We start from the raw sequence: 26,545 nt of genomic DNA, 5'->3' as shown, positions 1-26,545 counted from the left end.
TGTGAAAAACAACGTTTCCTGACAGAAACTGTCACTGGAGAGGATGTGGCAGAAAAAGTTCCTGATAAAGGAACCAACAAGAGATAGTACTGATAACTTATCTAAAGCTGCTGAGATGAAGGCTGCTGAGCTGACGCAGCTAGGCTAGAAACGTATGACTGACAGTCAATCACTTTATACTACAGAAAGCACATCCCACTTTTTAATGGCAGGGATTTCTAGAATCCCTGTAGGAACACCCCTCAAGGTTACACCTGGAGGCTGAGTGAAAGATATTCAGCCAGAGTCATTGGTACAGAGTAACATCAATCCCTACTTACTAATTATTTTACTAGCTTTGAAATTATTGATCTAATAAATAGTTTACTGTATTGTAATTGTAAATATCTATACTGTCTATGAACTGATTCAGATTAAAGTCCTTTAGTCTAATCATTATTATCATCAATTTAAATAATGTATTGGTTTGCCATCCTTAATCCTGCAAGACAAAGTCCTGCAAAGGCTCAGTTACATCTATATAATCCATTAGACACAAACCATTGATCACATCTAGGACTAGGACTGGATCCAGCTGCACCTAGACTTCTCTCTGAGAAGGAGTTCAGAAAGCACGGGGGGTCCTTTCTGCACCTCCTGACTCAACAGAAGGATCTCCCTGATGATCTTTGTCTGAAGCTTCTAAGCCCACAACAGTATGTAACAGCGCTTTAAAAAGAATAAATAAATAAAGGTGAAAGTATAAAAGCAAGAGCATGAGAAGAGGGATTTCCTCACCATGGTGTGTAACCCGTTTTGCTAATACAAATGGACTTACGTTTGATAAATTTCACTAGGGTGAGAGTCAATGAAATTAATGATTTGTCAATTATGCCACAAGGCTGGGGCAAATCTCTATTCTATTTTCCAGTCCCAAAAAATGGAAAATCAAACTTTTACAACAACAGATCTTTGTGGTTCCCTCACAGTTAGTAAATGAGGCATTTATCCACAACATCACAAAACTGGAGAATGTCATTTACTCAAAAGCACTACCCTTTAAAGGGTTTCAGAGCACTTTGTAAGTTTGTGCAGTGCTTCTATGTATTGCTCTAGTGCAAGCACCCTTTGTAGGAACTGTATTTACAAGAGAGATGTAAAACTTGTGCTGGTTTCAGCTTAGGCTGATTATGTATTCAGGATATACTTGCAGATACCTAAGGCTGCCAGCTAGTAAACCAGAAGAGTATAAAAATCAAATTCTCTTTCAAAAGTTACTGTTATTTTTCTCAGCTGGAACATCAATTTAACATTTTAGGGGAACTGCTTCCTTTTTAAAGTGATGCTGTGAAGAGAAATTTCCACTGGTAGGTGACTGAGAACAATTTATTCATCCTGTCATAGCTATGCTAAATTCTATCATAGATAAAGCATTATTAGACAACAGATCCAGGCAACCCCCTTCCTGGAATGGTCCTACTCTTTCTGCAGGAACATGTCTGAAATACTCTACCAAATTTACTCATGAAATTATTTTAGAGACAACTTATCACATAGAAAACCTCAGGGAGATTTTTAGAGGAGTTATGAGGAGCAGGCATTCCTTTAGAAAAGAATACAGGTTCCACAAAAACAAAAACAAAACCAGGAGAGAACTCCTAATGTAGGCAGTTTTGGTGATTCCTGCCCTGAGCTGACCTGTACATGTTACAGTGTTATTCTGGACTCACAGGGGAGAGCAGATATTTACAGATGCCACAGCATACTAAGTCTACAGGGAAACAAATTTGTTATTTGAGAACTCACATTTGTAATGTCAGGGCTGTAAATGTAAGTAGAGGGGTCTAAAGCAGGAGCACTTATAAACAGATTGATAAAATAAGCACAGGCTCGTGGATTTTGGCAAAGGCAGCACCAAATGCAGTTTGGAGAATACCCAGTCCAGTCTGACAAGGAGGAGCAGGAAAGGTCAGAGGTATGAGGTCCAGCTCCATTAGCTACATCATTTCAGATCCACAGAAAAGTTTAGCCATCACCATGAGATTGGCCCCTGGGATCAATAAGCAAATACAAATCCCTTTATCCTCAGGCAACCAGTTAAATTCTTGTTCCATATGTTGCCATTAGCTGACCCAAGCCTTTTGTTTGTTTTCTAAGCCAGAGTGAGGGTGTTTTGAACTCAGCTTCACAGAGAGCTGCAATGTCACGGCTTCAGATCCTGAATGGCAGTTGTGAGACTGAGGCCAGCAATTTAACAAACACAAAGACACTTCACCTTTTGCAGTGGATAATGAAGAATAAAGGTGAAGTTTATAGAGTTGGGCATGGATTCAAATTTGGCTTTCTTGCACTGTTACCTTTCTTTTCCAAACTCCCTCACAGTACAATTCCTCTTTTATGAATCAGGAGAACAAACAGGCCGGCATTTTCAGCCATTGCAGCCCCACTCCTGAACTTTGCTGATAATAAACAGGCAGACAGAAAACAGGCACATAGAACAAATGTGCCTGAACAAACAGGCAGACAGACAAATACATCTGTAAGAGCCACAAACAGCTTTAAATGACAACCCCTTCATAAAACTTTGAAAACCATCACAAACATCTTTGCTAAAAAAATTGGGTCAAACTCCTTGTACTCTGTGCCAACATGTCCACCACCACCACCCCACAGAGGATGAAATTATACATTAGCTCAGCACTTGACATGTCTCAAACATGGTGAACTCTGGAGATGCTCAGCCCAAGCTCAAGCCAGAAGTCACAGCAGGCAGAGAAGGAGACAGAAACGTGAAACAGGATGAAATTACAACATGAGCAAAAATTGTGCCAAGAGTTCTGCCTCCAAAATGTTCCTTGTCCCTGCATCTGAGCTAAGGATGGTGAGCTTCAAAGGGAAAAGTATGGCTACTATGAAATCACATCAGAGTAAAACCCAAAGAAAGGAAATATGAGACCAATGCTGATACCTTCTAGATATATCTATTTTATTTCTCTGATGGAAAGCTGTATTCCCTGAATGCATAAAGTATTTTCTAACTCTCTTGCAGGCAACTGATTTGGATTACACAGAGATCTCATGGGTATAGGTATCGTTTCTCTTCTTTATTTTTGATGTTTATATCCTTATTTTCATCTGTGATATAGGAACTAATGTTCCAAAAAGCCAGAGTTGCCACTAAGGCTCCATATATTTACTGGCCATGTCCTAAGAAACTAGCATATATTCCCCCAGTTGCATATTTAAGCGAGATTGAGTATGTATTGATATTCATTGGTCCATTTTGGTTTTTTTTCTGTTTGCCTGTTTTTACGACATTTCTTTGTTAAAAAAAAAAGATAATACCAGTAAATCATGTGTTACCATTTACATATACATAGTACAGCTGCAAATACATCTTCCTTTCCCTTCTGGGTTTCAGATTTTATCTTTTTATAACATCTGTACATCCTGAATTCAAGATACAATATGACCTTTATTTTCTTAGTCTGCTGTGACCTCTGGGATAGAACCAATAGTCTTTTTTTGTTGTTTTTTTTCCATAAAAGCCAATTCAGATGTTAATTGAGCTGGATTCAGCAATTGGCTGATTCATATAAGTGAAGTGAAAATACATAGCTCTCAGTCAGACTCGTTGTATGAGTTTACAAAAGAAAAAAATACTGAAAAAGATTATACATCATCTACTACTGAAACCAGAACTGCAGTCATACAAATGAGTACAATTAACAGATTGGATCACAGGTTTAGGAAGAGTCCAGATCTAGATCCACCAGACATGACAGTCTATCTGGAAGCTCTCACCACTGCCCCACAAAAAAAGTGACAGATGCTCATCAGAATCATCACAAAATTTTCTGGCTAATCCCTAACAATTTCAAAACAGATGCTAAAGTCCCTACTTTAACTCCTGCTGAATTCAACAACTGAGGACATAATAAAACTGGATCAGGTGGGTATTTTAAAGTATAAATCATAAAATGGTATGTCAAAAAGTGCTGTTTTCCCAGTGATAAGAGAATAGAAAAATATATTAGCGGATAAATGGTCTGTGTGGGAAGAAGATACAACATATTGTAGCCAGCTCCCCATTGATGTCAAAAATAAAGGACATTGAATATAAAGGAGAGGTAGGAAAAAAATATATCTTAGAGGATTTAAACGGCACAGTCCAGAGATCATTTCATTAGCAGTTTTGAATAATATGATGTCCTTTTTGCCAATGTTTATGACTAAAAAAAAATGAAAATAATTTATGAAACCATTATTAAAACATTTCAGCCTCTGAAAACTGCTTTTCCAGGGTAACTTTTTTTTCCTTTTATTAGACCATAAATATGTCAATACAATTTCATTAAAGGCATAATGAAAGACATTACCAGCAACAGTGGGAAATGGGTTCATTTGACAATTTGCAAAACAAGAACTGTCAGTATTCCTCCAGCTTTTCCTAATGACACTTCAGGCTTTGGACCACTTCCCCAGGGGAAAAAGCAGATAAAATGAATACATGGTTTACACCCAGTGATGTGAGAAGTCTGTTAGATGGCTTTGTGACTGTGTGCTTTCTAGGAACAGGTGTTTGGCATAGCAGAAGGCAATGACCTCTTCTGAACTAAACTAGGTAACATTTAGACCAAAAAAAGGGGCTCAATATCTGCCTCCTCCCTAGGTGCTGCCCTCCAAGGGGGAAGCACAGCAGCACATTTCCAAAGGCATAAAGAGCTCCTGGGTAGGGTCACTGCTTTGGCAGAGGAAAGGGGAGCTGGTGAGGAACAGGGACCCAAGAGGCCAGAGTGTACCTCCAGATCAGCTTCCCAGGGAGGAAAGGTGTTCCCTGCTACAGAGGCAGAGCACCGGGAGCTGGGCCACCAGCTGGGCCACCCAGTGCTGGGTGCTGGCAAGGCTCCCTAGGGGTTTGCTCAGTTTCTCTTACTTTCTCCCAGAGGACCCACTGGCAGCCATCAGCAGAGACAGGCTATTTGGCACTCTTCATTTCTTACAACACTGTGGCTTGGTAAGGCAAACTGCAGTTTTTCCATCTCTGAACCCAGAAACCATAGGGGGCAGCAAAAGCAGTGCAGAATTGCTAGAGAACATTATTTAAATAATCTCAATTGAATCCATTGCATTTCAGGGGTCTTGTTTTAATCAAAATGCTATTGAATTCTCTACAAACTATCTCCTTTTCTAAATATACTCCTTTTTCCCACTTCCCCTACATCCCAAGGGGGGACCAGTCTAGGATATTAAATGACATGGACTGAAGCTACAATGTGGATATAATTTTTCCTACAAGCAGAAAGAAATTAGAGGAAAAGAGAGGAACACATATTAATTCACAATTCTCCTAGGAGAAATAGCTCCAGCCTCAGCCTCCCTCATATATACTATTACTCCAAGGGTTGCCTTAATTAAAGAATATTCCCAGTGTAAACAAGTAAGTCTGTATTTCCTCAATATTGAAAAAAAACACATTTTTGTTTGGTTTAGTTGAATTCTTCTGCCCTCTTCATATTTAAGGAAACTCAAGCAAGAAAACAGCAAACAAATATATTATCCTCCTGCCACCTTTACACTATGCATTTTAATCTTTCAACCACCAAATATTTGAAACCTGTCACATCATGAAACACCAAAAAAAAAGTGCCATGAAGAACAAAAATATTTTATCCCTAGAGATACACAGCTCAAGCACAGGTTCATGAAGAAAAATATTTTTACAGCATTTCCTGAAAAATTACACAAATTGGATAGCCTCTACAGTGGAGCTGCCTCTTTTTCTGCTGGCACTGAACAAACTTCTTGCAGCATGGAATTACTTAGTGTCAGCAATAGTCTCTCTCTGTGTCATTATGGCTGAGATTGGTCATGGTATTCATGTTAACACACTTTGTGTTTGAAGTCCTGCAGACCACAGGCAGGCAGTTTTTGCGTTGGAATTCATTCAAGGGAAAGCAGAGTTTTGTGATGCTTTAGGGTTTGCTTATGAAAGTTTTCTATTACCACATACTATGAAATATATAGATTGTTGAAGAATTGACTGTTCTTTTCACGATCTTAAAAGTGGACCAATTTTTGAGAGCTTTTCTGGTCACGTGGAGGCTGGACATTAAATGAAATTGGAGAATACACTGTGCCAGCAAAGATGATACGTGAGCTTTTAGATTGTATGAAATCTTGAGAGGAGCTTCAGAATTGTTTGAACAAATATTAGTCAAAAAATACCTAAAATGTGCCAGTCAATGCACCTCAAGTTTTTGCTTAATCCAAGACAGTCCTCTGAGATCAGTCATCCTGACTACTGGCACACCTGGTCCAGACTGGAGATGCTGAAAGCTGTGTGGTCCCTCAGCTGGAGACAGTCTGCTGGTGGCCTCCCTCAGAGTACCTCTTCGTGGCAGACACTGGCAGCTGCACATGGAAATTGGCATCGCTGCCCATTTGTGCTGGAAGCAGCAGTAAAAGTGACAGGAACACCGGTCTCAGCTGAAATGCCCTGTCCTGGGAGCTTGTCACTTGGCACAGATTTCAAAATCAGAAAATTGCTTCTACCCCAAATAACACTATGATCAAACCCAGACAGGGAGGGAAATTATTTCTTATTCTGGAAGCTTCTCTTTTAGGCTAGCGCTTCTCAAGGATAACAAATATCTCCACAGTACCTGTGGTTTGAAAACATGCCCTTTGCTTGGCTCCAAAACTGCTAGACCATCTTTCAATTCCACCTTGATACCCTCCTCCAAGGAATCAAGAGTTTTCCAACTCATCTGAATTAATCTGAACACAATGAATTTCAATCAAACAAGGCTTCCAAAAATGTATTTTAAACACTTCTCATTAAAGAAAGCAATGAGTAAAAATGGCTGTGAGGACTGATAGAGATCTACTTGGGAAATTTCTCCTGCAAGTAAATAAATAGAAGGTTGTTAGATACTTCTGCACTGCATAATCAGCTTGTACTGCTAACGTCCCCAGACAGTGATATGTGTACGGAGGATGCTGCAGTTGGGATCATTACTCCTCGTTGGCAACAGCTGCAGCAGCATCTTTCTGACACCAGTTTTCTGCAATAGACCCAGAGGACAGAACAGCGGTAGATTACAAAATTGCTGTGAGCATAATGTTATTGTCCTCTCCCCAGAGTATGACCTCCACAAGCAAAAGCTCCCTACCCAGGCCCTGAAGGTACAGTTAATAAAATTCAAGTCTCTGCCCTGCCAGTGAGAGTGCTCTCCTGGAAACGGGGACTTGGATCCCACCCCAAATCTCAGGACCATCCACAGGTTTTACATGAAGCAGTCATTGCATAAAACATGAAAATAGCTGGCAGAAGGACAAGGTGCTGCCAGCAGTGGATCCCCAGCAGTCCTCCCTCTTCCACATGCATCTCCCTCCTGCACTGCAGATTAACAGGGATGCCCCCACTGCTCTCTTCTTATTTCAGTACTAGATTTGAGCCTCCTCCACTCTGGGAAGGTCTCTCCTGCTATTGCACCCTGTTGTGCTGGGTTCCTCCAGGAGCTCTCACTATGAACCTGTGCATCCTGAGTCTGTTGGAAAGGTATCCATGTGCTGTAGCACAGCCTGAGATTTCAAATCAGGATTTCTTTCTGCAGCAGAGTTGAAGCAAAGCTTTGGAGGCTCTTTGTGGCTCTACCGAGTGAAAAGTGTAGAATGGGTAGGAGCTGGGTCCAAGTCTTTCACCAAAATGCAGCAAAACAAAACCTCCACAAAAATATTCCAGATCTATGATATCATTTTCCTACATTTGAAAATTACTCCCACTCCATGGCATTTGAACCACGTCTGTCTTCATAGCAGAGACTTTCAATCTTCCACATCAATACATTTAATTCTTTAGTGTTCTGGTGTCAGCAAGGACATTGTTTAAAACTGTTAAGGAACATGCCAGTAAAACATATGCCCATTAAGTAAATTCTATGAATGAAGTGGAACTAAAAGCTGTGCCATTATGTTAATACTATTGAAAAGGCATATCTATATGAATAGATATATGTATGTGTGAGTAGCTACTTTGACACATTAAGTGTATGTGTGAAATCCAGCCTACTGCTGCCAGTACCAAAATTCCCTGTGGATCCAAACAGAACTTGATCTTATATCTAGTAAACAAATTTATAGGTGTTCTAGCTGAGATTTTGAAGAGCACTAGGAGAAATTGGCATCCGAATTAATTCCATATGGAACCTCAAAAGTCTTTGTGTTGCTTTGAAAATTTGTGTCCATGTAGTCAACTGCATTAATCAGCAGTCATATACAACTCCAGGTTGCTGTCAAATTATTCTTCACTAACTGCAAATAATTTCATGTGCACATTTGTATGAACTTTATTTATGAACATGTTTTCCAAGAAGCACAGCTGTGAGTGCAAATGTACACATCCCATCCTGACAATTCAGTCCTTATCTTGGACCTGCTATTCAGTGTCTCAAAAAAAAACCCCAAAAAAACCCCCACACACAGCAAATAAACAAACAAAAAGAATTGAAAAGCTTTTCCTCAGACTTCCCCTGGAGCAACATCCAAAATATACTGTTGGGTTTATCCCTGATGAAATCTTGAAACATAACAAGAAACCCCTTACATGAACTCCCCAGGCCTGAGCAGATCTGGTTTAATTTGCCACAGTCCTTTGCGGAGCTGCTGTTCCTGGGAAAGCAGCAGGTCTTGATCTTGGCCTCTAACAGATGGCCCCAACAATATGACAGTAATAGCATCTGACATGTGTTGTTTCAATAATCTCTCTAACTCTCGGAGAAGTATGCAAGCGTTACATACCGTGTGCTGCTTCAGATTGCTATTTTTGGCATGTTTCTGCTGGCATATGTTATGATGAAGCATTCACAACATCTTAAATTTCCATCATAAAATAAAGGGGAATTAAGAGAGTAGGTCCATAAGCCTATCACTTAACCTTGTTCCCAAGGTAACACTTCCTTCACATAAAGATCAGCTCCACAAAAACCAGAACCAAAACTGCATTTTGAGGGATTAGCTGTATTGCAGAAAGTGAGTCCTGGGGGTGGAAGAGACACAAGTTGATGGAAATATTTATGGCCCAGCTCTCGAAGTGTTTCACACTGAAACATAATCAGAGTTTTCTACAATATGTATTAAATAGCAACAATCTACAATCTGAACGGCACCTGGTGATTAGGGAGCTGTGAGGAGGAGAATCAGAGGGGACTGAGTGCCCTGTGAAGATGATGTTTTCCTGCTAATTACAAGGGTAATGAACACATCCCCTTTCAAGCCCAGAGGATTTTGTTAAGGAACTTGTGATTTTACTCATTGCCAGGTTTAACAAAATAGTATTTCAGGCAGGGAAATGCTTTCAACTGCAAGCAGCAAAACCTAAAGGAGAAATATCACTGATTTTCACTGAGTGCAAGTCATTGAAATGTCTTAGCATCATAAACTACTCTTGACCGCTTTTTTCACAAATGAACTGCTGCCAAATAGAGGACAGACGGCAACAAGGAAACCCATCTCAGCTGCTTTCCTCCTCAATTTGCAGTTACACCCCCTAACATTTTTCCCTTAAAAGCTTATCTAGCGCCTCATAAAATTATTTATTGCTATTGCCATGTGGGTTGTTTATTCAGTTGACGAAGGACAGGCTCCAACAGCCCTCCCTCGCCTATCCCTTCAGGCTCTTACCTCTCCTTGACTTCAGTCGACTGCTTTTGCCTCTGTCTTGACTCAGCCTTGCTCAGCTCCCATATCCCCATCTTCCCCTCACAGTCCTGTGCCTTTTTAACTATCTCTTCTCTAAAGAAATAAGGACTCCTTTTAGTGCCTCTGAAGGGGTTCTTAAGTGGAGAGGTGTGAAAAAGCTACAGCACAGAAAGAGAGGCAGAAAAAAATCGTGGAGTTTGGTTGTTAGCTTTAAAAGAAGAAAGACAAACATTTTGCAGCATAGCCTTGAACTTTCCTCGTTCATGCATCCAGAACAAAAGCACCAAAGCTGGAGCACACAAAGCGACAGTATTCCCACCAGAAGCAACAGGTGTTTCAGAAGTCATAGCTACCTGAAGTGGCCACTTTTGTAATTCTGAGTATAGATAAAGAAAACAGCTTAGAAAAAAATGGAAACTAAAAACAGAGTCCCATTCAAGTGACATGGAGAAGAGTGTCTGACTGCAGTACTGAAAACCCTCTGAGGAAAGGTGAGGGAAAACAAAGAAAGTAGGGAAGGAGAGGTGGAAGCACTTGACAGGAAAGGAGCCACTGTGGTGCAAACATGGCCAAAAGCAGACTGCTCTTTGGATACAGGGAAGACAGAAAACTTGGGCCTTCGTGGAGCTGCTGGGTTGTCAGTACCAATGCCAATATCTCTGGTTAACGGCACTCAGGGTGTTCACAATACAGGTACTCACACGGGTGTCTGTGATGGCTCAGATTACACCAGAAAGAGTGGGACAAAGCAGAAGGACAAGAGGCAAACAGCCCCCTTTGCAGGAGGGACAATCTCAGCTGGTGTTGGGGCAAGATTTCTACCTTTGGCAGCAGTACAAGATGTGAAGGGGCTGCCCACAAGAGAGGTTGTGACTGGTGAGCTGGTCAGAGCTCCAGCTCCTGTTTGTTCTGCCGTCACCAGAGAGGCTCAATCCAACAACTACATGCAGAGGACAGCTGATGCTTTCTTCCTTGCTATGTCATTACTCCTCTTTCTTGTGCTCTTCCAACCCTGCATATCCTAGCATGCCCTTCCAAACCTTCAGATAAAACATTCAGCAATATAAGTGGCACACGTTGACATTGAGTGAAACTAAGGAGTGTGAGGTTGGTACTTCTCTGAGATGAATCAGGTGGAAAGGGTCACCCTTTTCTGATAAGGCTGTCTGAAGACTCAGACAAACATTAATTAGACTGTGGGAAGGAAGATTCTCTTGGCAAACAAAACAGAAATTTGCTTGTTTTAACAGAGGCTTAGGTTTGGTACTCTATGATGCAGTCATGTCAAATAGCTGAGCCTTGGACACATTGCAGTTAAAACAACATCCAGAATTCTTTAATTTTTTAATCAGGGAAAGACTTTTTATGCTAATTCAAATTCCCACTGTACCTCTAGGAGGAAATACTCACTCTAAACAGTGATAGCTAAGCTAAAGGAGAAGAAGTAAAACTCAAGTGACTATGTCCTAACACCAGGCTTCATTTCGCTCCCTCCAGTTCTCAATGCACAGAGCCCAAGATCTTGGCAGAGATGGACCATGCATTGGTGGCTGGGATGTCCAGTTGATGAGCAATGTTGGGCTCTCTTTTTACAGGCAGAAAAACCTCTTAGGCCTTGGGTCAATTCTGCTTCCAAATGGTTCCTGTATTTTGGAGTTGCCTGAGTTTTAAAAGGGAAACATCACACATTCCTAATTTTGTGAAATTAGTCCTGGTTCAAATCAACTTGTTCATGACTTCCAGGAGACTTGCTAAGGGTCATGCCTGAATGGAAATCCCATTTGAACTTAGGCAGTTTTCTAGTCCTAATAATGGCACTTCTGGGTTCTTCCCAAGATTTAGGCACTAGGAAATGCCACAGTCGAGCCTTGAGGTCCTTACGGAATTCAAATACCTTTAGAGTTTAAATCGGAAAGCAGGTAGCACTTTTCATGCCTTTCGACTTAGGTGTCTACACTTCATCTAAACTACACTTTCACACCCTCTGTTTTGACACTGATGCCTAAGTTCAGGAAAAAACCTGTGGAAGAAACAGCTATTCTGCCACATTAATTAGCTCCTAAATGGACAGAAAATTGACAGCCTGATGTCAGTGCTGGTGACATTAAGGTGACAGTAAGTGCTTCTTTGTTCCTTAATGAGATTGGTACTTCATTGCCTCATGAAAACTGGAGAATAGGCAGGATTAGGCTGGTGGAAGATGAAAACTTTATTGGGAGAATCAATCAAGGAACATTATAAACAATCTTTGAATAGAAGGAGAATTACTTTGGTTTGCAACTGAAAGGCCTGGTTAGCTGCCCAGCCAGCACCCGACAATCATGTAGTTCCATTAGCTAGCATGGGGTTTCTCTACTCCAGCTGGTCAGGAGCTTGCAAAACTACTGTCCAGTAATGTATTATCTCCCAATTATTCTATTTACAAGATGCTCTCCTCAGGGAGCTTCTGGCGCGAGCCGCTGCAGAACCACTGAATACAGCAGTTGTACTGGGGAGGCTCCTCCTGTGAGCACACACCTTGGGCACTCAGGAATCTGCAGTGGCAAGCTGTTAGTTTTCACCTATAATTACCAAAATGGCTTGGGATCTGCCTGTCTGCAAGATACTTCTCTCCCCAGGTGATCAGACTGTCACAGTGGCACTCAGAGAATGCGCTCAAGCTGTCACCTTCCCAATTTAAGAAAGGGCAGGACCTGCTTGCAATGATTTTGCTGAAAAGGGCTCCAAGCTTTGAGATACTTTCCCTCAGCTTAAACAGAAAGGTAGAATTCCCTGAAATCTCCTGACTTCTATAAGTACCCCATAAAATCTAACAAAGCTTTTGTAATGCTGAAAGCAGCGGCAAAAGGGAGACATGCAATCAGTATTTGTGAATTGGGCAGATTATTGTTTATCTACATTTCACTACTCAGCATTTAGTCTGTAAATAAAAAGGACACCACTGGATTATGCATCCAAATCTCCTTTTGGAGGACTTTAAGGAGGAAGGAAGGAAAGGAAAACTGACAAAAAATAAATCAAATTAATGGTAAGAGCTACCCTGGCAAAAAGATTTTACATTTAAGAGTGGGACATGAGAGCCCTCCACATTTTCATTAACAAAAGAACTCATGACCTACTATTTCCGAACAATCCGCCCACAGCATACAGATCAAACACCCAAATCATCAACACAGTGAGAACAAAAAAATTAGCTTGAATTTAATTTGGTTCAATTTTTCCCTTTGAAAATCACCACACATCTTAACCTGATATTCGTTTTGCCTGCAACTCCCTACCTGATTTACATTCACATGCCAATATACCTGCTATCAAATTTGCTCACACCATTTCCTTGTAGACCTCGAGAGCTGAGCATAGAAAGTTAATGCTGGTAGTTTAATACCTTGAGAAGGAGAATTAAAAGCTATTCTCCTGGCATCAAATTAACCCCATGTTGTTTGAATATAAAGTATGTAGCAAGGGGTAAGTCCCTTGATCCTTATCAGATGGGTGAAATACGCCCACATGTATAGAGACTGAGATTAGCATGAATTTACATTTAAAAATACCAACCTGTGTGGAAGAGTGGGCTGTATGAGGGAATACAAGCACAGACACACTGCCCATAGGCAATTGCTATTCAGTAGGAACAGTCACGTTTGTGCTATGTGATCGATGAACACTGACTGTGTTTTGACACTAACTTTGGAACAGAACCTAGAAATTAGGTGAAGTCTAGATAAAGAGGTCAAAGAGATTGAGCATATGAACTTACTGACTTCAGATAATAATTTTTCCATCAATAAAATGTCCTTGCTAAAAATCCTACTTCACCACCTCCAGCAGTTCAGGACAATGAGGTTCCATCTGTGGGTCTCTGGATGCTCCTGGAAACCAAGAGATTTTCAACACCCTCAGTGTGAAGGGTATGACCTGGCACAAAGTGACCTGGCCTTTGGACTTTGGACTCTGACACACAAAATGCTAAGAAAATTATTCTGATCTTTGTCCACAGAGGGAGAATCTTCACAAGAATTCTTTGCTGACTTGAAGAGGCTGTTAGACTCTAACCAAAGCTGCAGCTCACTCTTAGGAATAAGCCAGCACCAGAACTATAAATGTAATGAGCTCTAAGTTGCTGCTTTCTTCTGCAAAATCACATTGCTCCATGAAAAACTTTGTTTAAAAAAAAAAAAAAAAAGACTTCTTTCATCCACATGAGAAGGAAGAGAGAAGGATCTCCTGGTGCCACCTCATGCTATGGACTACCCTTCCCCCTCCTGCCTGACCAGACAGGGAGCATAAACTAAAATGCCACCCATCCTTTGCGCAGGTATGGCTGTATTTTATAATTTCACAGTAACAAAATACAGCCTCCTCACACTTTCCACACATGCATCAGCTCTGAGATGTCATTCAGGCAAAGATTTTCTCAGCTTTGCCACCAAGATGGTGACTGACCTCTGAGGACTCCCAGGAGGAGAGCCCCCTTCACGCAGAGCAAGGACATGAACCTGTCATCAGTGATTCCCTAGGGTTAATTGCCTCCTTTACCACAGAAGCTGTAAGCTTTTCAGGATTATATAAACAATGCCTCTCTTCTTATCTATTGAAGTTCCAATCTAACCCCTCATCACTGTATTTTCTGGGCTGTAACTGTAACACTATTAATAGTTATCCCTCCTCTGTGAAGTAAAGTAATCTTGACTGCACCAGTTAATCAATACTTGGACAAATGAACTGAGCTTTTCCCTGGGCTAGGATAGTAATTGTAATTATGAGATGTGATCAGCTGGCAAAGCATGGTTACTAACCCTTGCATCTGGCAGAGAAGTGAAGTTTTAAATATCTATCAGAAGGTTCTGATTTCAGAGAGACAGTATTTCTTTAAGTCTAGTTAACCACTTGTCAGAAGCCATTAGCTTTAGCTAAGCAGTAATCGTTCTTCTGAGAAATGACAAGCGAGAGTCTAGTGGACTGACTCCTGAGATCCCTCGCTGGCACCATCGTCCATCTGTCCATGAGCACTGAGCAGAAGGCATCGCATTTGCAGCGAGGTCACAGGGCATCAAAGGGAAAAGCATCAGAAGGCAGAGGGGAGACAGACCAAAGAAAACAGTAGTTTACTACAAGTCCTGAACACTTTGAGGCATCTGGTAGTCAATATGGGTTAGTTACGTTATGTTTGCTCTGTTTTCTGCATGAGAAGCACACGTGCAGCTTTGCAGAACCCTGGGCAGCAATTGCGATACAGAGGACCACGGAAAAATCTGCTCGGAAAATAATCTGGCCTCTTTTTAATTTACATGTACATACATACATACACTGAAAAACTGTATTGCTTAACTGAGGAGCCACACAAGATTAATTAGGACAAATGGCAATTTAAACGCAGAAGGGAAAGAGGGTAGTAAAATATCAGCTTGCTTGTTTGCTTTAATCTTTTAAAAACACCAGAATAGGTTAGTTTTTGTTTAGGGTTTTACAGGTCCCACAACTGTGAAATGTCCAACAGTGAAGCACTTAGGCAAATGTGTGAAAGTAGATTTACTGACATTTCAACAAAAAACATTTTTCAGCAATCTGCAAGAAAGAAAGGCTCTTTCTGCAGTACCAAAGATGAAGCCATCTTCTGAAAAGGAAACACAAGTCATCTTTCACCATGCTCTAGTGTTCCAGACAACTGAAAATAAGGTTGCAAGCGGGAATCACAGTGAACAAATGCTGTCTCCAACAACTTCTGAGGTGAGAGGGCCAGGGAGGCTGGAAGTGGAGCAGTCACTCTTGAACTTGCTGATGTTGGAAAGGGAAGTTTTCTGTTGGTACCAGTTTCTTAACAACAGAGGGGACACATTTTTTTTCCCAGTTTCTGGTTTCATTCCTTTATGCTATGCCCAGTTGTCATGGTTTTGCCCAGCCAGCCAGCCCCTGGGGCGGAGAATGGTTTTGTCCAGGAGGATTTCCGGACAAGAAGCCAATCAAAACTCTCAGTAACGCCTTTGATAATTACATATCTAAGAAAACGAAAGAGAAGGTTGGTTGCGCGGTTGAAATTAGCAGCCACGTAAGAGCGGCGGCTGGCCCTAAGGTGGGCCGAGGGCCTCTCCTCCCCTGGCCTGGGCCAGGGGCAGGTGTAGCACTGAAGCCCCCCTTCTCTCTTGTAAGAGAGTGAAGAAAAACAACTTTATAGAGGACTGACTATTTGGACAGAAACCACAACAGAAGAATTCTGGCAAAGAGACAAGGGACCACCAAGGTCAAAGCTGGCAGCCGGAGGAGAGAGAAGAAAAGTGCGAAGGGGGCCTGTCTCTCCCCGCTTTCGCTCTCTCCCTTCAGCAGGGAAAAGACTAAAAAAAATAATTCCTGCCACCTGTAGAAGTTTGTTGGGGTGAGGAGACCCCATGTTGCTCATGGAGGAGCCTACACTAGAGTAATTTGCATGAGGAAGCCGAGACTTCATGAAAAGGACTGAGATAAGACAGAGTGCTGTTGAAGATTTATGACTCTGAAGGGACGAGGCTTACACCGGAGCAGATGACTCAGGTAAGCTTGGGATCCGAGTGAGAGATCCATGCTGCTGGTGCTGGAGATTTGTGACCCTGAGAGAACCTATGCTGGAGCAAAAAACAGCTCGGGTAGGGATGTTGGGATCCATGTGTGGGATCCGTGCTAGACCCATGTTGGAGAGGTCTATCAAGGACAGTTCTCCCATGGGAAGGGACCTCCACAGGAAAACAGGGGTGGACTCATAAGCCATTATCCCTTGTAACCCTATGGTGAAGATCCATGGTAGGCAAGTGTCCCCTTGCAAGTCCATGGCAAAAAAAACCTTCAGGGCCTGATCAACCCCCAGCCTCCAGTTTTAGCCCAGGAGGGGGGTAGGCCCAGCCCTGGAGGCCAACACAGCAAGAGAAAAAAGAGAAAGAGTTCCAGCTGCGACAAGAGTGCTACAGTGTTACTGAAGAGACCTGGAGCTTGGAGAATGGAGAAAGAAACTGCTTCTCCTTGGACCGATAAAAAGGGGGGAGAAGTATTTTCTGCAAATACATAGCACTTTTACTTCAGTAGAATTGTTGTAGATATAATTCTTTAGTAGTTTTTATTTTACTAGTAATAAATGTTCATACTATTTTCCCCAATTCCAGTCTCTTTTGTCTGCATAAACCTTCTCTCAACTAATAGTAATTGTGTGGGGGGTGTGAAAGCAAACTGACCCAGAGGAAAACCACGGCATTTCTCGTGGAGAATGCAGGCAAGGACTGTCCGGAGAGACAGTGGCTGAATCAAACCCTGACACCAGTAGAAAGCAAAAACTCAAGAATTTAAGGGAAACCAGAGAAATCTGCTGTAGCTCCTTAGTCACAGCAACAGTTTTGTGCAAATTCTGCCCAGACAGCCCTGGAGCCAACATGATCTATACTGCTTAGCTCAAAGAGTTATTGCCAAGGATCCCCCCAGCATGGTAACTCTCTGCACAGATTTTCTCCTCCTCCTGCTACGTGACTTATTTCAGAGCTAACAAAATGGCAGATTTCACTTAAATTCAGACCACTGCCAAGGTTTGCCTAGAACTTGCTACAGTCAGAAAGATATGGAGCAAGAGCCATCCAACTGAATGGAGGCACCTAGTAATGCTACATTTGCAGGAACTACCCAGGACTAACTTCACAGGAAAAAGCACTCACAGATTATGTTTCTTTCCATCATGTAGTAAACACCTCATAAAACTCACTTGTCCCTGTTGTCCTATAATCCAAAGAGAATGCTGCATTTCTCTGTTTTACAGGGAGCAGATTAATTGTACCACTGCAAATTCCATCCATGAAGCCAGCATTGCTGGCTTGCCCAGCAAACCCAGGTCCAGTACCCACTGCTTCCAGAAAGGGCAGCAGTAAAATTACCCAGAGACTCAGCACACTTTTAACCCAGCACCTCTATCCCAGTGTCATTGAGGGAAGCAGCCCTGGAACTGAGGATTCTCCTCTTGTGCTTGGACAGAGGTACTGATAGCTTAGGACTTAGACAGAATTTTAAAGGATTTATAAGAATGTTTTTAATAAATATTCTTTTCCTTAATAGGCTAAGATTAGGTAACAACTCTTCTGTTATTGATAATCCCCAACAAAAGTCATGTAGGACCTTCTATCCTTTTTCCATTATATCTATAGGAAAAAAGCAGGTACTTTCCCCCTGCCCTGAAGAGCTCCCCCCTTGGGTCTCCAGGAACAACATGCAAAATGGTGCTATGAAATTCATGTTCTTCAGGTGCTATGAAGCCACAGGTGGATGCTGTTCCCAACAACGACAGGTCGCCTCCACTGCCCACGCTACCTCCTCAGCCAGATCCCAGATTTCAGCACCCCCACTGACAACTGCTGCTGCTGCTGCCATCAATTTAAGTGGCTCTCAGACTAACAGCATTTTGAGCATCAACTTTATACTCATATTTCATGATAAGCATAAGGAGTAGTCTCAGGTTCTTCCATAAAGTGACAATCTCGTCACCATTAGCAGAAGGGGCTGCAATAGGTAATTGTTGCTACTGACCTCTATTTTTTTTTCCATTTTACCTATGCAGTTAGAAATAAGACTCCTAAATCCTGGACTGTTTGGCTTGTTACCCTTATTAATAGCTTTCACATCCATCTTTATAGCCATAACCTTCTTCCACTGAACCCACTGATTCTGTTTTCTAAAAGTTCTACAGAATTTATAACTTGGGACAGGGATTTATTTTCCTTTTACAATATATTTGTCCAGAATCTCCTTCCAAATAACCCTGATAAACACTAATATATCAGAAATAATCAAACTTAACAAGCAACTAATTACACTTTTCTGGGAGGCTGTTCCATTCAAACTCACTGTTCCCAAGAGCAAGAGATATGTACTGTCAGGACTGGCTCACAAACATTTCCAGTTTAAAAACTGAAACTCCTCGTAGTCCTAGTGATTTCTGTTCTCAATAAAACTGGGGTTAAAGGCAGAAAAATATCATCCTGTCTTTTAAAGCAGCTTAGCACATTTACCAAACTCCTCTGGGAGAAGCATCCTTTTTTCACTAGAGTTTTATGTGACCAATTCAGCTGTAACAGTTCTGGCTACTTTACTATTGACAGTTTGACAAGTGGACTCAAATGAGAAGTTTTTTGTGATTTCCTTTCACAAACCTGTATGGGGGAAACATTAAATAGAAATTGAAAACCGAGTTCCATTAGCATTTTTCTTTTGGACCTCTTTTCCCTGGGAGTTTACTTTTAGAGGAATGTTCCAATAGACTGCAGGAAAGATAACACCTGCTTCATTTCCCTTCCTTCCAGCCTTAAACATCCAGGATTTATACAGTTATTTTTATTCTTTCCTGATACCGCAGCCTTGCCTGTTTATAAAATGTAAGAGGTAGACAGATAATTGTACTATTTCTCTAGTAAACAGGGAGGTGAACATGAAACTGAGCTCAGAATTGGAAACCCTGTCAGAGTGTTGGTGAATCACTGTATGAAATAAATTGTTCACTTTCTGTTCAGTCCATTAGCTACAAGGACGGAAAGAATTGCTCTTACAACGCATAATGCTGCAATTTCCTATATTCACTTAGCACTTCCCCTCTCCCTTCTGCAAACCAGAAGCGTTACATTTGAGGTTTAATTCGCTCCCTCTAACCACGTTTTCATTCCCAACTGCGACAAACCAAGCTATTGCTCAGTGCAAATGCACCAGCTTTTACATAGCATTCATGCATACAGTGCTCTTCCTCCCCCTTGGAAATAAGGTAATGGCAGGAAAAAAGAGAATATATAGAGGCTCCTATGCCCATCCCTCTGCAAACAGACGATCTTTTGTTTCTCCTGAGCTTTTTGAGAGATGGTGTAACACAACTGAATTCACAAGAACCCCATGTCATGTGCGTGCCAGATTTTGTGCTGACATTATGATAAGAAAATCAATACTTGCCTACAGGTACCACACAGTGCCCTTTCCTTGTAAGTCTGGGGGAGCCACTGACATTTTTAATAGTCTCAAGTGTTAGGCTTGCTAAACAAGCTATTTAAAGTAATTCTCCCCTGAAATGGGGCAAGGAGGATTGTACTGGCACCGAGAGCCCTGACTGTTCTGGAGGGCTTCACTCCAGCAATGAGGCTGGGCTTACCACCTCAGACAGACCTGTACACTACCACACTGTACTCAGTGCAGACCTGCACAAGGCTGCCCACCTCTGCACAGCAGAGGTTCTGCAGGAGGACTGCAGTGGGAGGGAAGCATTGAAGGATGGTGCTCACAGGCCTCTATTTTGCCTTTTTTTTTTTTTTTTTTTTAAAGCAGAAGACAAGTTTCAGAAGAAAAGATTCGAAAAAGGAGATCTATGAAATAAAATTCTTGGCACTTCTCAGCTTCTCTTTACTACTTTTCCTGCACATATGACAGCATGTGTTAATTGATCCTGCTAGACAGACAGAGGAGTTGCTCTTAAAGTGACAGGAAGACAAACAGTGGCTATCTGAGACCACAGGAGCAGCTTGGAGTGGGAGCTCTTCTCTGGGACTCAGGTGGCTTTGTAACTTCTGCCCGTCAATTAGCATGGACCAAGAGTCTTCCCTTGGAGGCATGAACTGTACTGACCAGCACTGGAAGGGAGCAATGAATGAGACCTCAGACAAGAGCAGACCATGTTGCCTCCCCATCATCTGCACACTGCATTTTTATTCTGGAGATAAAATTTTCTTTTAAAAAATGCCTGCAAATGAAATAAGGAGCAGGCATTGCATGCCTGACTTATGACTCTAGCTCCTGCTCCTGCAGACATGGATCTATTTCAGAAAACAGTGGCTGGGTTGAGACCTGCAGGTAAAATTTAGCCTTTCAGTCCAGCAACTATGAAATTTATTTCAAGCTACTTCTAATTGAACTGACTGGCACTGGCACTAAAACACCTCTTGGAACATGTGCTGGTTTTGCAGAAGTTGAGATTTTGACTCCGTGGTTCCCATTTGATGAGAGACATTTGCTTTTTCATAACTCTACGGGCAAGTGATCTATCAGGGGTGATCATTAAAAGGGAACTCAGATTGATCCTCCTGACAAATTCTGCTAGAGTGGCAAAACCACTGTGTGTATAACCTTAAACTCATTTACCATTACCTGGCCTTATTTGTATCTCTGAGGTTTGCAAATCACTGCAAGGAGCGATTCTAGTGACAACTAGACAACTAGAAAACCTGGAGGCAGACAATGCTAAGAGCATCAACCATTCCATAATTAATATGTCTCTTTGCAACCATTATGAAAAAATGAAATAGTACCATATTCTGAAAGTTTTAATAGGAAATAAAAGTGATTTTACTTGTGTCTTGTTGGTCTCAAATCACCCACTTTTTCTCCTGTGGGGGAGCAGGGCTGCTTGGCTATAGAGTGCTTTATAGCTGCTCTGTTATCAGGACTGTATTCACACTGAAACTCTCACAGAAGCAGACAATGTAGGCGTATTTGGGTTGTCTTTCAGGTCATGTGCCAGTTTAACACGGACTGAAATCCAACTCCTACTGCTTCACAAACCCAACTCCTTACCTCCAAAGATGGAGTGTGGCAATGGCGGCTTCTTCTCCATTATTTTTCCTGGACATTTGAGATTTCTGACTACATTAAAAATATGTCCACCAGAATATCCATCACCCACTTGCATTTTAAAGTATGTGACTATGTAACCATTTCACACTTATTCCACCTGAATAGTCCACTCCGGGCCAAATTCCAAGAAGATGCCAACACTTATTTTTAGTCTTACCTTATCTCAGCTGTTGGCAAAGAAATATGAATTCTTACTCTGAGACGCTGGAGGGCCTTTTTAAACTAAATGTAGTTGTTTTGAATAGACATCACTGAATCCTGGTTGTTTTGTGTTTACTTACCTTTTCTCTAGGACCAGATGCAAAATGAAATAACAGAGGTTTCATACAGCATTTCATCTGAGAACACTGTTTACTCTTCAAGCTCAGTTAACTTACAGGAAATTGCCACTAAGGATGCCAAGGACATCTCTACAACCTTCACTATGTCACTAGAGGGACTAATTTCTAATAAATATTTCCTAGTATAACCAGAACTTTTCTCTTCACGCCCTATCTCAGACATACTTTGAAACCCGTAAGAGGAATCAGTCATTGTTGTCCAACTCTTTACTGAGAAGGTGAGAATTTGTCTGTGAAACATTTCCCAAACTGGAGTGATCAATACCACGGAGCATAGCCATTATATAACAGTAGCAGAATTACTCTCTTCACAAATTATTTGGAAATATAATTATGGTTCCTACTGAGATAAAAGGGAAGCTGTCATACTTCTAAAAAGCGATAGACTGACAGATGAAACAAGAAGAGAAGTTTCGAGATTGGGAAAGGGGATTCCCTGAGAGGAAGACCATTGCATTAATCCTAAGGGTCAAAACCTGGCCCTTAAAGTGAAACCAGGCTGGACAGCAGGTGCAGTCCCCAAGTTCCCTGGGAACTTGCACCTAAACCAAAGTTCCCTTCTGGACTATACCAGTGGGTTTCTTTTCCTTGGAAATCAGGATATTTAGGGAGAATAGGCTGTTCTGTGCTCAGATTTCACCAAGATACAAGGTTTATGTCTGACTGGAGCACTCAAGTTCAGCAGCTTGAAAAAGCTCCAGGTTCTTTAAATTGTCCAAGGAAGCACAGTCTTCCTGACAGCCCAAATGCAGGCACAGATAGGATGAAATGCGCATTTCTACTTTGTTTATCAAGTTGAAAAAACCTTGTTTGTAAAAACCACAAATGCCAATTGCACCTCAGTCTTCTGATTGAGTGGCTGTAACTAGCAGGTGAATCACACAGACAGCTCCCTCAAATGGCTGATGAACTTAAAATAGAACACCATAGTCGGTATTTAGGGCTACACTCTGACCACGCATTCTACTCATTCTCTAAGAGAAGATGGAAAGATGAAGAACCATCCTTTAGGGTTAGTCAAACACTGAAGGAGGAGGCAGAAGTGCAGGTGACATATAAATGCTCTACAGTGGTGGCTGTTGACCATTACTGCTATTACGAGCCATCTGAAGCCTTTTCCTGGTTGCTGCTCTAAGGGACTTCAAGATGTCATATTGCCTTTCCTCTGGCCTCAAGATGAGACTGACTGTGCCAGCATCTTTCCTGAGAGACAGGAGCCTAACCCTGTTGACTTAAAAAATTATGGAGGCTCTGCTGTCTCCCCAGGCAATCTATCCCTCACGTTTTGCTGTTACATAACCTAATGTTCCTTTCCTGCAACTTAAGTCCATTACTTCTTGAGGCTGGAGAACAGCCTGTCCCTTCCATTTTGCAGCTATTTCTATGTGTTTGATAAAGGCTATCATGCCTCCGCTCAGTCTCCTCTACTCCAAACTAAGCAATCACAGTTTCCCAATTCATCACACAGAGCCCAGGCTGCTGCTGGCTGGTGATAGCTTTCAGTAACTGCTGACTGGGCTGGACTTGTACCAGCAGCCTGTAGGTGAAAGCCTTCGGCAGCTTTAGCTCTCTGAGCCAGGCTGTCCTTTCAAAGACGTGAAACTTTTTTCTGTAATTCACTACAGTGCATCAGCAAATACACACTACAGTACAGTAAGTTTCTGGAATTTTCTCCATCACATTAGGATATCGTAACAAGAAGAAAGGAAAATACACCTTATTTCACGAAAGTGCATTTTAGGGCCAAACTTAAAACAGGATTCCCAATAGGTCTTGAAGAGTGGAGAGGGAAAACACAATATATTGTGTAACACCTTCCCCATTCCACCCCCTTTACTGAGCAAATTAAATGAAATGCATGAACCATGTCTCGGTTGGCAAATGAAACTTGGTATTTGTATTTGCTGCCATGTCTCAGAGTGTTGTTTTTCATTTTAGACTTTGCATGGTGGTAAACACTGCAATGCTTTACATTCATTAAGCTTGGGCCCATTTAGCCAGTGCAGGCAAAGCAAGTGCATATATCTCAGACCCATAAAGCATCAGTTCAGAATTACACAGGAAATAAATGAGACTAAGCCAGAAGTCCAATTTCCAGAGTCCTGCTCACTAAAGCTAAACAAGCACCTTAGATAAATATGGCCTATTCTAAATGAAATGTTAGTGTAATTTGATAACTGTCAATAATTCCCTCATTATGGCTAAATGAGCTTGTCATCCAAGGAGATTGCTGTATGGCTGATCTTAATTTGCTAATAAAAACTGCAGAGAAGAATTTCAGCTAAACTGGAACTATTTGATTCATAAAAGTGCAACAGTGCACTTTTTAAAGCATTCCTTCCCAGTCCTGACTCCTGACTGGCTGAAGCCCAAAACCAGTTTGCTCTGCAGCCTGTAAGAAGGCCACTTTGCTATGTAAGAACAATGAGTGATTGTCTCTCTAAATCACTGTTATTCCTTATCCCATTATAGTTAATTTATTTTTAATCATGTTGTATAATAGAAATAAAATCATTGGATTAAGCATATATCTAGCAGCGGGAGCCCATTATCCTTTGACAATGTTCTGTTTCATTGACATTATATCTTCACTGTAGACAGTTTCCTTGCCATCATTAGTCCTAAAATGACTATTGGATTTCAAGGGTTTCTCCCTAATCCGTAATAAGATTTACTTGCTAACAGCACGAAACAAAACAAAGATATGCTTCTATTGTTTTACTGCTGTTGAATACTTTAAGCTATTCAGAAAAGTCAAGTACAAATCCAGATATTATAAGTATTTAAAGTTTTCCTGCATAATTCTGATTCAAGGGAAAGCCTCAGTAACTTTGTGGCTTTATTTTACTTAAGCAAGCAACAACACTTTGTCAGTTCTTGAACCAAATAAGATCTATTATTTCTTGCACAATGATTTTTCCAGACCAGTTAAAGCAAATCTCAGTACAGTCCATTTTCTCCAGAAAGGGCTACAAGGGATTCATCAGATTTTACGTGAGGAAAGAGGCAGAAACTTTCCTGCTAAGGTTGCCAGCAATTCCTCTGTGGTAAGTGCTAGCAAACAGTCAGCACTAACGTTGGGAGGTTAAAAACTCCTTTGGCACGCTGATCCCCATGGGATAATCCAACAGTTCTTCATTTGTACCAATGGCAGTCACAGTTAAATCTAAAACTAGGTTTTTTTCACACCCTATTAACAGCAGCATTAGAATGCAGCAGGGACCATCCAGAGAAAAGTACCTTTTCTGTTATCTCTTAGTTATCTCTGAGGAGGTGGAAGATTTCTCTGTGAAAATTATCCTTAGAGATTGCCTCTTATTTAAGGATATGCTGGCACTATCAAGTGGTGCTCTTTTTATGCTGAAATTGCTAGCAACACTTAAGAGTCTCTGCATGACTCTTTCATCTGGGAGAGCAGCTTCAATAGATACCTATTTTCCATATATGTAGACAAGCCATGACACTTTCACCCATATTGACATAATCCGCATAAGCCATATGGTTTCCATTAAGAGGGGTCCATACAGTATAGTCAATTCTCCATTATCTTGGCTAATAGGAGAAGAGAATAACCCAGACAAAGGAAAGACATGCATAATTATTGCTTCCAGATAAGAGCTGGCTCAAATATTTTTGCACTGTGCTCCCCAGACAGAGCTTGTACATCTGTCAGAGCTTGACAACTTAGAGTTTATTACCTCAGGTATTACCTGCATCCATCCGATACAAGCAAGGCAGCTTGGGTGTCTCCATGATTTAATCACTCCATAAGTATTCTACTAACTGAAAATCATTCTGGCTATAATTAAATAACAACTTCCATATTCACCATTTTATACGTTCTGATACTAACACAGCATAGACCCAGTCATGCATGAAAAAGTCAAGGTTGAATGGGGAATAATGAGGAAAAGCAAATTATGCATGAAATGCAAGAGGAGTACGTTCAAAACACAAGGGAATGCACAAGGCACACAGTGATGTAGAAGGGCTTGTGGAATTATCTTATTCCCAGATAGCACTCACAGAGGAAGCACGCTCAGGACTGTCACAGGTAGTGAGTGTGAATCAGAACTATCTTTCTACGTGAATTGTCAGAGATTTCTTTTTTATTGTGTTGCAATTACTCAGACACATTGAACTTTTGTCAGTTGAGAATTCTCATAATGTGTAATCTCTGAGACCTTTTAGTACCAGTACACAGCCTTCCTGATCTCAGCACTGGTATACAAATTGTATTGTTCAGTCACAAGAGACACTTAGTTCTGTTACAGATATACAGACAAAACTGTGTCTTTACCACTACAGAAAGAAATACAGATTCTCTCACAAAGAAAATGAAAGTGTCACAAATAATTTTTTCTGGATTCTTATGGAAGGAAAGGCATTATAAAGAAATAAACTCAGACTTACTGAAATCTGCAACATCATTTCTTAAACACTGAAGTGAATCATCTTATGGAAAAAAACCATTGCCAGATAAATTTTTAACTATATACTTGTACATGGCACTGATTTGAGGAATTGATGATTGTATTCTGCCACATTCTTCCATGTGGCATTTACAAACTAGCATTGCCTTGGTTTGTCTGCACATTATATCTAGACAGAGGTACACAACGATGCAAGACACAGGCCAAGCTGTAGAGGGAAAACTGATGGGTTAGAGAAGTCAGCCATCTCATGTGACCTAACTGGCTACAGAAAGAGCAACTGACAGCAGATCAGTGCCAGACATATCAAATCCCTAAATATCTGTTCATTTTACTTAAAGCATCACATACAGTATTCAGATCACTGCGGAGGTCCTGGACAACATTTTCTATACTCCTGGTATCCTTCAGAATCTCAATGCTTTGCGTATACGGATTGAAATACACAGAGAAGGGACGATTGATTGATTTGGCAAAGTCCCT

At 41.2% G+C, this 26,545-nt stretch overlaps 1 protein-coding gene across 2 annotated transcripts in view; it reads right to left on the bottom strand.

Annotated features, from left to right (window-relative positions):
* TPH2 (tryptophan hydroxylase 2) overlaps nucleotides 1–26,545 on the bottom strand; it is an 84,873-nt gene that overhangs the window by 8,073 nt on the left and 50,255 nt on the right. The window contains exon 11 of one of the 2 annotated variants that reach the window (XM_027889089.1): nucleotides 26,414–26,543. In XM_027889089.1, the coding sequence (XP_027744890.1) occupies nucleotides 26,414–26,543 (130 nt within the window). Of the gene's footprint in view, nucleotides 1–25,597; nucleotides 26,544–26,545 lie in introns of those variants that run through there. The other variant, XM_027889088.1, reaches the window with a different exon arrangement.

Source organism: Empidonax traillii, unplaced genomic scaffold, assembly GCF_003031625.1.
Source record: "Empidonax traillii isolate 1590-97213 ecotype Southwest subspecies unplaced genomic scaffold, ASM303162v1 scaffold252:size1141739, whole genome shotgun sequence".
NCBI lineage: Eukaryota > Metazoa > Chordata > Aves > Passeriformes > Tyrannidae > Empidonax > Empidonax traillii.
The sequence above is the reverse complement of the archived record's forward strand: the minus strand, read 5'-3'. Positions and strand labels throughout refer to the sequence as shown.